Here is an 18,018-nt window from a genome sequence, read left to right on the forward strand (position 1 = left end):
AAACCTCACATAATATCAATAATCCCAGATTTAAGCCACTGGGGGAAGATAGAATATTATGTTTGTCTCGTCGCTCCATTTTTATGGTAATGGGTATTACTGGTAAAAACAACCATGGAATATGAAAAGAAGGCAAGGATTAAAGAAAACAAGTCTTGAAAAGTCAGCTATGAGAAGATTCATGCCATACAGCACATTAATATGTAACTAACCCTTGTACCTTGGAGTTATTTTAATGAAAATATGATGTGATGATCATACTTTGTTTCATCTAAACAAAGTAGATCTTTTTTTAAAAAAAATCACATCAATTATTTATTGAGTCATTATAATTTTAATGCAATCTGAATAAGTCTAAAGGCAAAATGCAACCATAATAAACCAAATGAATGTATAAAGTATTATGTAGTCAAAGAAAATCATGAATAAGGCTTAATCAAGTTAGTGACTGAACATCCTTTGCTTGAACTGCACATCTCAATACCAAACCACATTTAATAACATTATATTACTAGAATTTAAAAATGAATATGTTGAAGGCTAAAATTGAGTTTTAAAAATGACCAAGGCAAATATTAACATTGTCTTTAAATACAAAGTTTACATATGAAGACAATAAAAGTCTTTATAGTTAGCACATAGCAAATATCTTAACATACATCCTGACACTTTTCAGAGGTAGATTTTAAAAAGCATGAAATTCAGTTTAAAAGAAATGCTTATGAATAAAATATACCTAGGCATTTGTGCTATTTGCATTTTGTATGTATGTTTGTATGTGTGTGTATGTATATGTGTGTGTGCGCATGCCTCTGTGTGTGCGTGTGTTTTCTTTCTTCTAGAAAACAGACCAAAACTATGTATTAAGTTATCACAAAATGTCCCCAAAGCAGCCACAGGTGACAAGACGGTTTTGCAGCCTTTTCCAGCAAATGACAGCCGGCAGAGAGTCATTTTGTTCAGCAACATTACACATCCTCCAGTTCTTCCCAGATTGCAGCAGGTTCCTAAATGGGATGGCGCAGATAGCTCATTTGCTGGAGTTTCATAGCCCCAGCATGCAGATGGAAAAAAGACCTAGGAATTTCTGCATAGAAGCACAAAACATTTGGCCACTTTGTACAGCAGTTCTCATTCCAGTCAGCTGCTCAGCTGACGTTATTTGGCCGTCTTATTTATTGCCACTTTAAAACAAAGTATCTTGTTGTTTAGCTGAAGTGTCTGCCGATCAACTTAATAGTCACTAAGGAAAAGAAAGCAAGTAGGAATTAGTATCCTCTACTTTCTATTATTAACAATACTGGCCAGCATTTCCCCTTCAGCTCCATTTGTCATTTTCATAATACATAAATCAGCAGACAAACTTTTGTCTGAATCTTAGCTAAAGATTTACATAATTTTATGGAGTCTGATATATAAAACAACATTTCGTGTTCCCACACATCCATATATTTAGAGTATAAGTTTATAATGAGCTTTTGTGGTCTCTGTAGATCATAAACTGTTTCATTGTCTTAAGGCGTGTTATAAATCTATTACCTCTAGTTTAAAGTACTTTGTGTCACATATAACTGTCCATTTTATTTCTATAGTATGCTGGTTTATTGTATTAGTTAAACAGTCTAGTGTTGTACTCATGATAGATCATAAAAGTTGTAAATACATGTTCAAATAGCTTCCTCATTTATACATATAGAATAAGTTGATATTCATTTTATAATTAAAATCTCTATTATTTTTACAGGCTGAAGAAAAGGCTCATTCAGAGGTAAAATTCTGTACCATTTTATTACTTGCCAACCAGCCTTACTTTAGGATGAAATCAGTTTTGTTGCCACTAGAGGGCGCTTGATGCAGCTGTATAACTATAGGGCTTCTCGAAGTTGATCTGTGGTTTCTGAGGTTGACTCTTAGAGAAAATGAAAGTAAATTCTAGCGGTGAACTTTCCTGTCATATTCTGTCCGCTATGGCGTTCCAGATAACGACTACTACGTTATCTATAGTAGCCGGCACTCATTCATTCATTAGTGAATTGAGCTTTAAAATAGAACATTTCACTTTCCTTTTCTCACAGCCCGGTAACACTCTGTTTAGGATTAATGAAACTGTACAAGGTGCAGGACCTTCTCCACACAAGGACCACATCCTATGCCGCCTCTAGAATTACCTTTTCCTGTACGGGGAAACATTTCACAAATACGTCTGGCTTGCTTGCAATCATGTACAGAATCAACCTTCTCTTTGGAGAAAAGGTTTAAAAAAAAGATTTCTAGGCTATGAGAGCAGTGAGAGTTAATTAAGACATTATTCGTGGAGGCTGAAGAGATGACTCAGCCCCTGAAGAGTGTGCTGCCCTTGCAGAAGACCTCAGTACCCCGCTCTAGGGGCTCACAAGCATCTGTAGCTCCAGCAATCAGGGATGTGGCTCCTTCTTCTGACTTCTGACGGAACTCCAAATCACATGCACATGCACATCCATGGGCACATACACAAGCACACAACTTAAAAGTAAATCTTAAACTTTCTCCGGGGCATAGTACCAATTCTCATAGGTTTACACTGATGCTGATAAGAAAAATACCTCAAAAATGATCTTGCAGAGCACGTCATTCTGACTGAGCTCATTTCACAAATGTTTAGATTTAAAACTTGTTCCAAAATATGTTCAGAACTACTGAGAGTACATATTGATATCTCTCTCTCTCTCTCTCTCTCTCTCTCTCTCTCTCTCTCTCTCTCTCTTTCTCTCTCCCCCCTCCCTCCTGTCACACACACACACACACACACACACACACACACACACACACACACACACACACACTTTTTTACCTGAAACTCTCTGTTTACATCACATAGACACAGCAAGACTTGTAGTGTTGGTCATGAAACAGTTACTGAGTTTTGGAAATTCAGCAGTGTCTGTTTGCCTTTGTAGTAGCTATCCAATTCTCCTTTTGTTATGATGCTCAGAGGAGGTCATGGGCTTTCAAAAAGGTACCATACATTGTTTTATAGTTTTCTGGGCTACATGCTACAGGAACTAGAATTATATAATAAAGGTGTAAGGTGAGAAAGCCTCTTTCTGTCTGTATTTGTCTGAAAGATAAAAGAGGCTTTGCTTACTGGGGTTAAATGCATCATTATAGGAAAGTAACACAAACGTTCATCGGGAAATGAGGTAGATCTTCATTTTAAAAATAAGAAATAACAGAAAACTATACTTGGTGAAACTGTATAAGGGCACATCACAGAGGTCACAAGTTTTGGAGCAGGATATTAATGACTACCTCCTTCGCCTGCAATAGGAGTAGAAACTTTATAATTGTTTTCTATTTCTATATTGAGATAAATATCACTCCTTTTGCTCACTCCTCTCAGTAATGATTACTATTTCTTTCCCAAAATAAAATGTATTGTCTAGAAGGGGATAAGACATTTAATGGCTCATTCCAACATGTCCTTTCACACTTAGAAAGCCTTCAAATTGTCTAATTCCAAGAATGAGGACTTATTTTTTAGGAGTTAAGAGAAACATCCATGTAGAATACTTGGCATCTAAAGAACTGGATTCTCTTGAGACAAGAAATACACTTACAGAAGCAATTTTCATATGCTTGCAAATATCTTACCATTTTAATCACTGTTTACATTTCCTGGCAACATGGGATGTGACTGATTGAATGCATAATATGGTATGATATTGATATGTCTGTGTAACTGAAGTAAAATTAGTATAAACAAAACCATTTAAGAATATTTATACTGTGGGTTTATTTAGTGAATGTACGATATTCATAATTTCCCCCCATATTTTATACTTTGGATACCTACAAAGCATGTCTGCTCAGAGCTAGTAATAGGTCACTGGGTGAAGGTATTCTAAGAAGCATTAGCTATAAATTCTTTATTCACCATTAAAGTTCTATTCCATAAAATTACTTTGTATTCTGGATAGTGATATATGTTCATAATTCATGCACTCCAGAACCTGAGGCAGGAGAATCACAAGTTTGAGGACAGCCTGGGCCACATGACGATATTCTGTCTCGGAAAGAAAAAATATTTATTTTTCAAATATAGACTCATTAAGTATTTAAATCCAGGTCTTCTGTATTATTAAAATAATCTATACTTTCTGAAAATCTTATAAAATGTAAAAAACTAAAATGTATCTTGAAAACGTGAGATTTTCAAAAAAATCATGTGGCAAATCATTTACATAAAATCAAGAAAAGTATGTCGATAATGTGTATGAATTTTTAAAGAGAATTTATACCCGAGTTTTAATCACAATATTGTTTTAGAAGGAGGAGACTCCATAGAGTCAGCGAACTATTTTGTCAGTCCTTCAGGACTTATAAGTAGAGTCAGTAGACTAGTTTGATGAGCAGATCTGGGTCCCAATATTAAAGATAGCAATGCATTCCTCTCTGGATAAGTAGCATTTGGGAGCTCCAACACAGCTAGTGTTCGCCCTCTAGAAGGACTTGTTACTGATTCGCCTCTGGTTACTGTACTTGCTGTCTTGTACCGAAACCTTCATTGTAACGGATCATTTAGTTCATTGGACTTTTTAATTGCACAGCAAATCCATAAGCTACGGAGAGAACTGGTTGCATCCCAGGAGAAAGTTGCTACCCTCACATCTCAGCTGTCGGCGAATGTAAGTTGCCTTTTATTGTTTGAAGATACCAGAAAAGATATGTATCCAAATCGAGGTAATAGCTTGAGTCACAAGGTTAAAGTGTCCATGGTCACGTCATGGAAGGCACTAGAAGGTAGGACTCATGTGAAATGAAAGGGTTTTGCCCACTCACTAATAAAATATAAACCTAAGTTGATGAGGAACAACATGGTAAAACAAATCAATGGGGAAAAAAAAGATTGTAGCTTAGAAAATTACAAACAGTGGTCATGATAACAGGTGTTGCCTCTTTTCTTGTTTCTTACTTTTGTCATTTCACATGTAGAAGTTTTGCTCAAGTTGAAACCTAATAAGGTCTGTTGGTATTTTGACTGTGGAAGGCAAAATACCTATGGGTCCTGTCCCTTTCAATGGTTAATGAAACATACAATAAAGTTTAAAATAAATTAACTTGAACCTAAATAGGAAGCTTAGCTCGACTGTAAATGAAATACCATTCTCTCAAATATACCTCCCCCCTCCCCGACCCCTCTTCTTAGAGCAATTTAGAAGACTACATTTGCTGCTCCTAAAGCAACTTACATTCATGAAAATAGGCACCCGCAAGACCGTCAACACATTAACCTTTTCTGTTGAATGTCTTTCCACGCTCCTAGGAGAACTCAAAGTAGATGAAATGAACTGTAACCCAGGGAGAGCATGTGGCCTTGTGCCCAGGGCTAGGGAGAAGCAGTGTGAGAAGCAAGAGCAGGGGGTGCAGAAGCCATGCTATGCTGCCATATGCCCTTTGGAGTCTTTGCCCAGTCCTTTCTGCCATGTGGCTCTGGGCTTCTCCCTCTTGCTCCATTGCTTCCTCTCTGCCCCTCCGTGGAGGTGTTCTTGCTTCTCCACAAAGCATCACATACCAAAAATGAGCAGGTGCGGGACTGTAGTGTATGACTCTGTAATAGGAATCCGCAGGAAATAAGTCATTTCACTCACTGGGAATTAATTTTAGCTATGTGTCTGCTGACATTATGCTTTAACGCTAGGGAATAATAGTCATTTGAGATAGACGGTGATTGTTCACAAAGATTTCTATGAAATGCCTAACAATAAAAGCAGAATTTTTTTCCTTTCAGCATTGCTAGAAAATAGTAGTCTATCCACTGTTGATCTCTAAGTTTAACTATTAAAGAGATAATTTTGAGTCTAATGTAGATTTTACTCTGCATCTATAGTGTACTGCTAAACTGGCGAGTTTCTGAACTTACACCCAGATGACATGCCGGATTGCGTTTATCTGTGGTTAAGAAGCCTCAGTGAGCACCTCATCCATGATGATCACATGTTTTGTTACATGTTTGTCTGCTTTCGTAGTACTTGGGTTTGGACCCATGTACTCATATACGCCAGGCTAATTTTTTTTTTTATCACCAGAGCCACATCTAGACCTGGAGTTATTTTTTTCTAATTTGCAATTTCTATTTGTGGGTAAAGCCAGGTGTTTTTATTCAAATGTATACAGTCTATTAGCTGAACTGGCTGTATTAGTCTTAGCCTATTAACTTTTCAGACTGTAAGTAAATAATGTATTTGGTTAAATGTGCGCTCTCTACAGGATGGATTGGCATATGAAAGACAGATTTTGAGGAGTATTTTTCAATTTAATAATCATTTAAGGAACATTCACCTCCTCTTAATCTATGTATTAGATCCTAGTGAGTTCACCTGATTAGGTTCATTTTTGTGACTTGTGTGTTGCGCGCTGGGACTTGACATTAATAAATCTGTTTAAACTTGCTGTATCACTGTTCAGTAGAGCAGAGTGAAAGATGATATTGAGTGAGCCTTCTTCTCATTGGGCTAAGCAGAGTACAGGACCAGTCAGTTTAGCACATAGCAGTCCTTTCCTCCTTACAGATGTGCTCCAGAAACAGCTGCATCAAGCCACAAGAGACTGTACAGAAAGCTCATTCTGCTAGTGTACAAACTGTTATTTCATTCTATGTTGATATATGCATTGTAGGCATTATATATAATCACACTTCATCTTGCTCTTAAAAAATCACAGTAATTTTCTTTGTATCACATAGTGTAAGTCCATGGCCATTATGAGAAATAGCTACTCTTAACTAACACTTAGGCATCTCTTGTTTTATCTTATATTAATACATTCTACTCTATTTTGAATACTATTTTGGGAAAAATTGCTAGAAAAAATTAGTCACAATCTAGTAAACACTGCAACCACCCTGAAAATCATATTTTCTTTTAAAAATCCCAAAGCTTCCCAGACAAACTAATAAAAATAATTATTGATGAAAATTGTCCCACATTTACCCCTTTATTCTTCTGTTAGTTTTTGTATTTAGTGGGAAACTTTACATTTATTACTTCTGAAGTAATAAAGTTAATCTGATAAACAAAGGCAAAATGATATGAATATGAAATAATCATTTTTAAAGCATACTTTCCACTAAAAATAATTTGACTCAAGATGATATTTAGTAACCAATTATTAAGGGTTCATGAAATATTAGTTAAAAGCATAGTTACGAAGATTAGAAATTTATACTTTTCTTAGTTATGGTTCCCATTGCTGCAATGAAACATCATGACCAAAACAGAAAACAGTCAGGGAGGAAAGGGCTTATTTGGCTTACACTTTCCTATCACTTTCCATCCTTGAGGTAGTCAGGACAGGAACTCAAGCAGGGCAGAAACCTGATGAGCTGATGCAGAGGCCATGGCAGGGTACTCTTTACTGGCCTGCTCGTTGTGGCTTGCTCCTTTGGCTTTCTTATAGAATCCAGGGCCACCAACCTAGGGATGGCACCACCCAAAATGGGCTGTCCCCCGCCGTCAATCACTAATAAAGAAAATGTCTTACAGCTGGATCTTATGGAGGCATATTCTCAACAGAGGTTCTTTCCTTCCAGATGACTCTAACATGGGTCAAATTGACATAAGACTAAATAGCACAATATTCTAATGTTAAATACTTTATCATTTACTTGGACCTACAAGATATAGTCAACATAGTTTATGCATACAACCTATTTTTTATAATCCCAATATTCTCATATTTTTAATTCCAACTAATTTGATTTCATAAATACACAAATTATAAAGTAATTTTCTACAAATGTATTTATCAAAGGCCCAATAATTAAGTATTTGTTTTCTTGACTTTTGAGAAGTAAAATATCACAGTGTTCAGGATTATTTTCTTTATCAAATAAGAATTTTTTTTCTTCTCACATGTTTTTTATGGGGGTGGCAACCTTAGTTTTAGCATTAGCACCTGTGTTCCCGGGCATAAAGGGATTCTTTTGAAAAGGCAAAATTGTAATCAATACAGAAATCCAGCATGACAAACATATTGTAAATTCAGAGGTAAGAATGGTTATTTTCAAATGTAATATTAAAAAAAAGAAATACTCATGAAAACTATATGATAGTACTTGGGTACTTTGTAAAATTGGTCAAATTAAAACATAGTATTTGGGAATGCAAAGTTAGGTATAAAAAAAATATCAAGAAAGCAGCCACATCAAGATGACCTAATGGTTATCTCAGGAAAGGAAAGACCCCAGTAACTGAATAAGAGATCAAAGAGTATTCACAAATGCTTGAACTGTGTTCTCCACAAAGTGTTTTCCTCCCTACTGCGGTATCCATGAACCACAGCCCATGATGAGCGAAGGCACTTGCTCTAATTGTGGACCATCAGAGGCTGACTTTCATGGGGATTTTTGCTAGTCATTTGATTGGAGGTGCCACCTTTTAGCTCTGCAACAGCAACAAAGATGATGTGTTAGAGTCCCATCACACCACACCGTTCAGAAAACTAAAATCAATCGCTTGCCAAATTTTACCCAGATTGGGCTTGTTATAGATCGATATTAGAAAACACTCAATCTTTAGATCTTCATAGGAATACAATAAATAACATCAGTGTGGGATAATGTGCCCACAGTTGTTTCTAAATTCACAGGACTGACTGAAGCATCCCATTATACTTAGCATTCACACTTCATGCTGTGGAATCAGGAAGAAACGGCCTTGTTTACAGTTGTATCTTCCAGCATTTCTAATCATAAGTGTGATAAATATATGCTATAATACGCGCAGTTCTCTAAAATTGAAAATAAAACCCCCAGGGCACCAAAGCTTCATGTTAAATTTGGACCTGTGATTCCTTCTGCCTGGGCCAGCTCTACTTCTTTCGCTGAAGGGAATCGAAAGTAGGGAGAAAAGGCCTTTTATTACAGAGATTTGAAAGTGAAGACAACTCTTCCCACCCAGTTCTTTGTGAGAGAAAAAGAGGAAAGATAATGTTCTAGCTGTCAGCAGATGTCTGACACTTGAAGGAGAATGTCCTCACAATAGACGCGCTAACAATATCCGCAAAGGTCATGACGGAAGTCGAGAAATGAGGAACATTTGTCCATTGACTATTTCAGTGACCTCCTTTCGGGCTTTCTTTTCTAAAAATGTGGCAGCTGGGAAATTCATTCGGCATTTCGGGTGTCAGATCGCTGCGTGAAGTGCAAGTCAGAGGTGTTGTTATTTGAAAAAAAAAAAAAAAATACCACCCCCTTTTGGAAACCGAGCCATATTAAATGTCAAAAGACTGAAACGCTGATTTTTAGAAAACCAAAATTTAGAAATGGAAAATGGAGATATGTGTTAAAGGAGCGTCAGCACTGAGACCTAACCATGACAGTCACGGCACTTAAAACGTTGAAACAGCTCAAATTAAGCATTTTGTAAAACGAAGGACTTAATCTTAGCCACAGGAGACACTGACATTCTATCTTCCTTCTATTTTCTTTGCAGGCTCACCTCGTAGCAGCTTTTGAGAAGAGTTTAGGGAATATGACTGGCCGACTGCAGAGTCTGACCATGACGGCAGAACAAAAGGTATGACCAGTAATTGCCACTGAGGCCCGAAAGGAGAGAGTATACTTCACAGAACGCTGAATATCAGGAAGGTGTTAGTGCCTTAAAACAATACCGCAGAGCACCCATTCTGCAATAAATTGAAGCCATGAGTACACGGTGCCATTTCCTTTCCAGCTGTAATCTAAAGACACAATCAGATTGTCCACATGAGCACAAAGAGACACAAATGCACACCAAGTTCTGAGGTACAGGTCTGTCTCTTTACCTCCAACTACATCTGCAAATGAAAACCAAATGTCAAGAGGAAGCTTTGTGTAGGAGAATTCAAATATGCTCATATTGTTATGTAGTTAATACGAAATGTACTTAAATGAAAACTTTCAAAAATGCGTGCTCCAAAAGCCTATAAGTAAATCATGGCTGTAAGCTGACACATCAAGAAAGATGCCTAGAAACATTAGAATTCCGAAGTAGGAGACATGAGAATGTACCAGTTATGATAGGAACAGTTTTAAGTGTTTTTGCATCAAAAATTATTAGACATCTGAGATGCTATGTTTATTTGAAGTAATATTACTTCAATTACATCAAAACCTTAGAAGACATGCGAAGGATTTTATTTTATTTTATTTTTATTTTTACTTTTTTTCAAAGGATTTTATACTGTTGAATAAAGAATACTAAAAAGAAGGGAGCGGAATTGAGTTCTCAGAGGCACATACATTTAAATATTCTAATCTATCAAGAAAGATGTTGGTCACTCTCCTATGAAGACCAGTTTTCTTTCCTGCTGTTTGTTCTGTGTCCTTGACTTTCTTGTATTGTTGGCTCTGAAGCTCATGGAAATGTTTTATAAAGGCTACATATATACAAAGCACTGGCAGATGTCCCTGTATTCATCTGATTCCCATGCAAATCTACATTCTAAGAAGTTCTGGATAGTTTCAATTTGTGCCAATTTGCCTGTAGGGATAGCTTCAGTTTTGTGTTTAGCTGTTGTAAGGTGTTGCATTATCAAGTTTTGTAAGTGCATGAAACTTGTTTTTAGAAAATATATGAATAGTCAAATTCAAAGGTGTATAATGTAATATCCTTGTATAATTACCTAATACAACCAGGTCCACTAGTTTATTTTAGAGCCTAGATTTCTGCCCACAACAATATTCTGTCCAATTTCATCAAACCTTTCTAGAAGATTTCTAACAAACCCCTCTGAGTTCTTAAACTTCCCTCTTTCGACTCCTTCCCCTTTCTTCGTTCCTCCCTTCTTTCCCTGCTTCATCTTTTTCTCTCCTATCATTATCCCCTTTCCTTCCCTCCCTCTTTTGTAATTTCCTTCTTTGTTATGGATTGCTACTTCACTGTGTAGCTTAAAACCCAGAAAACATGATTATAAGGTCCTTTATAAGCCAAGCATGAAAGAATGTCTAATAACATTGGAACTGGAAACCTTGAACATGAATTCTGACTGTGTCTCTTAAGAATTATCTAGTCTTAGCAAAGCGGTGATAGTGTACACCTTTAATCTCAGCACTTAGAAGGCAGAGGCAGGTGAATCTCTATGAATTCAACTATAGAGCAAGTTCCAGAACAGCCAAGGCTGTTACACAGAGAAACTCGTCTTAGAAAACAAAACAAAATAAAACAAAAAAGAATTATCTAATCTTGAGATAGCTTAACCTAAAATTCACTGATTTAACAGTTGGGTGTTCTTTTTAATCGCTGATGTCTCTCAAAGTCACAATAATAACAAATAGGTACCTTGTAGTATCAACATGAAAAACAAGCAAAATATTATGCTTGCATCACGTGTATTAGGGCAATCTAGAAATATCATCTTTCTGCACATTTCTCTTTTTTCCTTATAAAATTCCAACTAGGGAGAAGTTGGGATAAATCTTTTGCCATGGAAGTATGAGATCTAGAGTAAGGACTCCTCCAGAACCCAGTATAAAAGCCAAAAGTGTATGAGGGCCTACTTATAAGTAGGATTATAATCCTACTTTCGGAGGTGGGTGGCAGAAACAGACAATTCCAAGAACCAGATGGATATACATACTAGATTCAAGTTCATCAAGAGACGCAAAATACATACGGTGGAGAACAATCTAGGAAGATAATCAACATCTACCTCAAACCCTATCTATCCATGTACACATGCATACCTACATGTATACACATATGTGCACATATATGTTCACCACGCACAAATATACGTGCAAAAGTGAAAAAAAGGACATAAACTAATTCATATCTGGCATATGTTGGGTATATTCTGAAAATACTGATTAGCATTCATTGGAACGTCTTGAAGAAAGCAAATTGAACAGTGACTCTTGGCAATCCCTTCATATTTCCTTTAACTCTTTTATATGTGTACAAGTAAAATTACCAACATAATTCTGTAAAATACACAAGCATGTTAACTTATAATGTCTGAAGACTTTTAAAGTCAAGACACCTTTAAGATTTCTATGGCGGTTTACCTTAGCAGTCCCCAGAATCAAATGTCTCTCTGCAGTCAAAATAGTCAAAGAAAACACAATAGTATATATAATCCAGACTCTCTGTATATTCCATCTTTACATGACTTATTTTTCTTACTCTATTACTTTTCCTACAAGTGTATTCTGTCTCTTTAAAGACTTTGGTTTATTTTTTTTAATGTACTTCTTTTTATAACTCTCTAAACTCTTTTTCTTCTCTCTCCCAAGCCTATGTACCTTTTTAAAACACACTGTGTCTCATTTAGAGGTCTTTTATGTCTGAATTTGTCTTTATTGTGTTTCTGTAATTATTTTCTGGCCAGCAGTGCACGTTATTTTAATACTAAGTGGGCATGGTGAGGGCCAACATGGCCCCGCCTGCTTGCCCTGCCTAGTCCAGCACGTTGAAGGTCCCTTCACTGCCTCTGAGAGCCATTTTCATTGCCCCATTTTTAGGTACAAAGTGGGTCTATGATGCCATTAAGCAAATTGTAACAGTTCATTCATAGACCCCATTTAAATGCTCTGTAGCCTGACCTGTCAAAAGAGTCAGAACCATTTCTGCTGCCAAACCAGGGAGCTGTTTGAGACCACGCATTTTGTTTTGTTTTGTTTTTTGCTACCACTGAATCATGAAGAGCTTTCTTAAGGGAGCCGTAGCACACCACCAGCCCAAAAAATTTGGCTAAACTTTGTGGTTTTGTGTGTGTGTGTCTATAATTCCTTTCCAAGTTTTCTCAGGTTTTATGTGGATGTAGTCAGCCACAAAATATAATTCCTTAATATAAGGACTTTTGTTATTATATACATAGTACACTTCAAATAACATCATCAAAATTGTTGGAAATTGTCCAGAAATATCAAGGGTGATATTGCCTTTACTACTTTTAACTAAGCATAAAGTAATTCCTCTTCAGTTCAGAGCTATACAGAGACATGAATCTTGATAGCTTTCTGTGCATATCGAATTTGTGAATTCATATTTATTTTTCTTTGAAGAAATCTATAAAATAACTTGGACTATGGTGTTATTCAGTAACAGAAACTGCATCAAATCAAGAGATGAATGTATGCAATGTATCTAAACCGCATGGACCAGTCACAAAGCCCTAAATTGAGCAGCTTTCAGGGAAGCTAAGGAACAAAGAGAGATTTCTTGGTGTGTTTTGTTCTCCTTGTCTGACCAAAAGAGAATGATTTAGATTGAACAGACTAACATCTTGGCCCTGGATTTAAGGATAAATGTATCTCATGGGTTCTTAAATTGGGGTCATGAAATAACAGAAGACAAAACACATTGTTCACTTCGACATTTTTCTAAAAGCCGAGGGCATAACATTTAATATTTCAGGAAAGGCATTTGTCAGGGAACTAAGATAAAAAGGGTATATCACTCTCTGATAGAACAATCTTAAGAAAAATCATCAAGAATATAGAACTGTATTTTTAATCTCAGTCTCTAGTTTCAAGGTTCATTTGCCTAATTAGTATTTCAGCAAATTTTTATTAACTTCTATGAGGTAAGAAAAAAATAATACGAATTTTAAAAATAGGTAGATTTCAAAGCAAATGCATAGAAGACTGGGGAGAGAAGAATGTTCTCAAGAAAACCACAACTAAACTGTGAGATTAACTGAGTACCATTTTTAGGAAGTAAAGACAGATTTAGTGTAAAATTGAACAGCGTTGCCTAGAAGGTTCAGTTGTTTCACAAGATTTCTTGTCAAGCTTGTAGGGTTTTTAGTGGAACTTAATGAGAAGTTTTGAAAGAGGCCAAGAACAACTAGGAAATTAGTTTGGAAAGAATATCAAAGGCTAGTATCAAGGAAATACTTGATTACTTTTTTGAAGCATTTCAAAGATGATATTCATAATTTGTATAGCCTAAAATATATATGGCAACTATCCAAATTAGAAACCACATCAAAGTATATTTTTACATGGTCTACAGAAGTCATGGAATCGTTATTGAATTTATTACAGGAATTGGAGAGAGACAACAAAATACTATCTGACATCTTAATTCCTAGGCATCCTCGTGGAATTAGTCAGACCTGTTTTCGCTTGTGTTTCAGAAAAGAAGTCTGAATGGCTGTATTGAACAACAGACTAAACAGTAATCTTTATGACATAGTTATTTCTCAGAGTATTTCCATAAAGGCTGACCAGTGACTCTCTAGACTTAAGTATTTTCTGTTGTCCACAACAAAATAGAGACCATTTGAAGACATTTCAGATTGTCTTATGATTTTGTCATCATCTGTTTCTGGAATTCATTACTGTCCATAGTCCTTATCCCACCGTCTCACCAGCAAGGAAGCAAAAGAGAAGTAGGGGTGGAGATACATGTACGTGTTTTGAGGCAACATTGTAATTTCAATGCATCACAGTAATCCTGGAAAAATATGCAGGAAAATCAATATGAACAACCAATTCTAATGACAAAAGAACAATGAGGGCCAGAATAATATTGGAATTTTTCTAAATCCTATTCAAATATTTAAAGTACTTTTTGTTAATTTCTATTCTTCTACCAGGGAAGAAAGAAAGGGAACTGTGACTTCCTTACTACTCAGTAAAGATAGTTCTACTTACTTAGCCATGCAGAGACTTTCTGTTTATAATACACTGTGAAAGTTTTGATGTTTTCATATAACACCTGTACTCCCTAGCTGAAAACACATTAATCCTATTATATGTGAGTAGTAAAGCTGAAATTTTTTTCTTCAGAGAACAAGTACATCTATTGCGTGTAAACCAGAACTTTTCATAAAATCACTCCAGCATTATAAATTGAATTATAAATCAATCAAAAAGAATAATCTCTCAGCAGCAAAATAAGATATTCCATTAAATGGTATAAAAGGGACCTCTTTTATTTTATTTTTTTGACAGGGGTATTTCATTTTGGCCTGTAAGGGAAAGGATATTTGGCAAAAGGTAAACATATGAAATTCTCAAAAAGGTCATGGTTGTAGCTTGAATGACAAAATGAGAGTAGATTTCATTATTGGAAATTTTTGAAGATGTAGGGAATAAAAAATATAGTTTTGAACAGATCATATCCATCCTTATGGAATTTAGCTATCAGTTTAATTAAAATCTTACAGAATTTGTTATAGGCAGTTATTTATGCTTAAAAAGCCGCCCTGTAGAAATACCAACATGAATTCATATCAGCTAGTTTTTAACAGATAGAAGTTTTCAAAGTCATATAGTAAATATATTTCTTACCTAGTTATACTTCACTTAGTTTAACTAAACCATCACAGAAAACAATTGGTCTATAGATATCTGCCATTTTCAAAGTAAACCTTAATTTTACAAAGTGATCATTCTTCTAAGGTGTATTAAATGCATTGTTACAAAAGGCCATATTCTATGAATATTCCACTTTTAATCACTTTTAAAGGGTTAGACAAAAAAAATCAATGTAGTGGTGCACACCTTTTATCCTGGCACTCTGGAAGCAGAGGCTGGGGTATCTCTGTGAGTTCAAGGCCAGTCTGGTCTATAGAACTAGTTCAAAAACAGCTAGGACTACATAGAGAAACTCTGTCTTGAAAAAACAAAGTTTATACAAGAGACTTCTCTAGAGGAGATTAAAGCTTTGGCATTTAAATAACTCAGCTAGCTCAAAATTAAGCTCAATTATTACATTTGCATAAGATCTTATTTCCATTTCTTTCTGTAAAGCCAGAGTCAAATATTTTAAATATTTTAGCAGATTTTTAAGTCTGTAACATAAGCATCATTGGTTCCAAATCCAAGGATGAAAATCTGACTTTAATTAAAATTTAGCACTCACCTAAGCACTGGTTATAAAATTGATTTTTAAATTATGTGAATCTATTTCCAGTAAATACTTTCTCTCTCCAGGGTTTCAAGTAGAAACATCAAGTTTTAGTAAAATTACTTGTAGTAATTGAACAAGAGACACAAAGCAGAAGTTGGGGGAGACAAAGTTGTTATGATGTACGGGGTTGTAAATTGTGTCTACAATGTGATATGCTTCCTTTACGAGAGATGAATGGTTACAGCAAATTATTTCAAATCTATATATAATTTCAGTAATGTCCTTCTAATTTTCATTATGAGGTTTGTATTTACAAACTGTTTAATGTTCACAAGAGTTTATTTTTCAATCTAACCAGTGTCCATCACGAACATGGGACATACTCAAGCAAATAGATGTATAAAGGGCAACATGATGTTCATGCCTGTAACCCCAGCACATGGGAGGCCAAGACGTTGTATTGTTGCCTGAGCAACAGAATGAAATCTTTTCTCTGAAAAAAAGAGAAAAAGAGAGAGGGGAAACAATCACGAGACACTGATTGTGTATCTATTCTAATTTCCCGTGTCGTTTCAAGCAATTGCATTGTCTACCTAAGATTAGAATCGTTACTGGACATTTCAACATATGAGGCAACTTTCTGCAACGAAATTCCTTAGCTTTTCCTTGTAATCTATGAGACACCAAGAAAGGACACTGATATTATTTATAATTTAATATATAAAGTCTTTGTATTTCCTATGTTTCTATTCACTCCTGCATGAAAATAATATCAGGGTTCTAAGGTGACTTTAATATGCCCTCCGAACACAGTAAGGTGACAGTTCAAAGAAATGAGTTTCGAATGAGTGCCAAGATTTATGCTCAAAGACAGAGAATCAATTCCCAAGGTAAAAAGCATTTCAGACAAAATCTAAAATCAGGGTATCCATTGGACACCAAAGGCAACATAGTGTTAAGTTGAAATATTGAGATTTAATATCTAATGTTCCCAGAGGTAATGCTAAACTGAGTGACGGTTTATCTTGCCTTGCTTTGAAGGGATCAGCCATGTACCTCCCTTTGAAAGGATTGTGGACTCCTGAGATTACTTTCATAGGATAGGATTGTTAAAATTCCTTCTTTAGCTAACAAAAATTTAGATACAATTTGACAAGGTCAGCAAAGACTCCAACTCCTTCAGGAGTATAGGGCCAAATACTATCAAATTCATTTGACAGGAAAGTATTAACAATGACCTTTTATTTCTTTCTAGACATTAAACTACCAAATTCTGTTCATTCCATAGGAATCGGAACTCATAGAACTACGGGAAACGATTGAAATGCTGAAAGCCCAGAACTCTGCTGCCCAGGCGGCTATTCAGGGTGCGCTGAATGGCCCAGACCACCCTCCCAAAGGTATACTTCAAGCTGTGCCCTGTGTCACCCCATACTGTAAACAATGGCATGGGATTAGTCACAGTAGAGTTTTACTTACTCGGTGGTGCCACCTTTTATAGTAAGTAATATAACTGCTTCGGAATTCCAAACCTTGTGAACGTTAGCTTTCATTATCCAGTGAATTTTAGATTATGAAATTGTAAGCAGTCATGCACACATTCTTCTCTGCTTGAACTAGTACATTGAAGCTGGTAGGTTGAAAGTTGGTTAATTGTCTGACTTCAAGCAAATCAAGCCTAAGAATGGATATGATAATCAAGATTCAATATACACTGGGAGCATGGTCTTATGGGAAGGGTCAATGAGAAGGTACAATTCCGGTAGCCAGGAGTTTTAATGTGACAAGAAGCCATATAAAAGTGTATCAGTACTATGCCTGTGTGATTTTTTGCCACCATGCCGATGCCTTGGAACACCGTGGAAAAAAATGCTCATTTTTTTAAAGTCCTAATTCTTCTTTACCTATGTTCTATTTATTTATATCTTGACATCAGCATGTTAAAGTACATTGTTCTTCCTTCAATTTCAAATCCTTTTCTAAATCCTGAATGCCTTATCCCCTCTTTTCTCAGCTCCAGACTAGTTCTTATAAATAGTTTTGCATTCTTCCCATGTCTCCAATCCCAGTGGGTTCTTCCCACTCCATCCCAGTGGGTTCCCATCACTCTTCAACCCACTGGGATGACACCCCTTATTCCCACCCTTGCACCAAAAGTATTTTGTCCAGGACCAATAGTGACATATGTAATACTTAATTC

At 35.9% G+C, this 18,018-nt stretch overlaps 1 protein-coding gene across 6 annotated transcripts in view; it reads left to right on the top strand.

The window, feature by feature from the left end:
* The window catches only part of Nav3 (neuron navigator 3), a 477,963-nt gene that overhangs the window by 416,554 nt on the left and 43,391 nt on the right, over positions 1-18,018 (top strand). For all 6 annotated transcript variants that reach the window (XM_075954789.1, XM_075954787.1, XM_075954788.1 and 3 more), the window contains 4 exons: positions 1,745-1,768; positions 4,587-4,664; positions 9,471-9,554; positions 17,107-17,218. In XM_075954789.1, coding sequence (XP_075810904.1) covers positions 1,745-1,768; positions 4,587-4,664; positions 9,471-9,554; positions 17,107-17,218 — 298 coding nt within the window. The remainder of the gene's footprint in view (positions 1-1,744; positions 1,769-4,586; positions 4,665-9,470; positions 9,555-17,106; positions 17,219-18,018) is intronic.

The sequence above is a fragment of the Microtus pennsylvanicus genome, chromosome 20 (genome assembly GCF_037038515.1).
Source record: "Microtus pennsylvanicus isolate mMicPen1 chromosome 20, mMicPen1.hap1, whole genome shotgun sequence".
NCBI classification, from domain to species: domain Eukaryota; kingdom Metazoa; phylum Chordata; class Mammalia; order Rodentia; family Cricetidae; genus Microtus; species Microtus pennsylvanicus.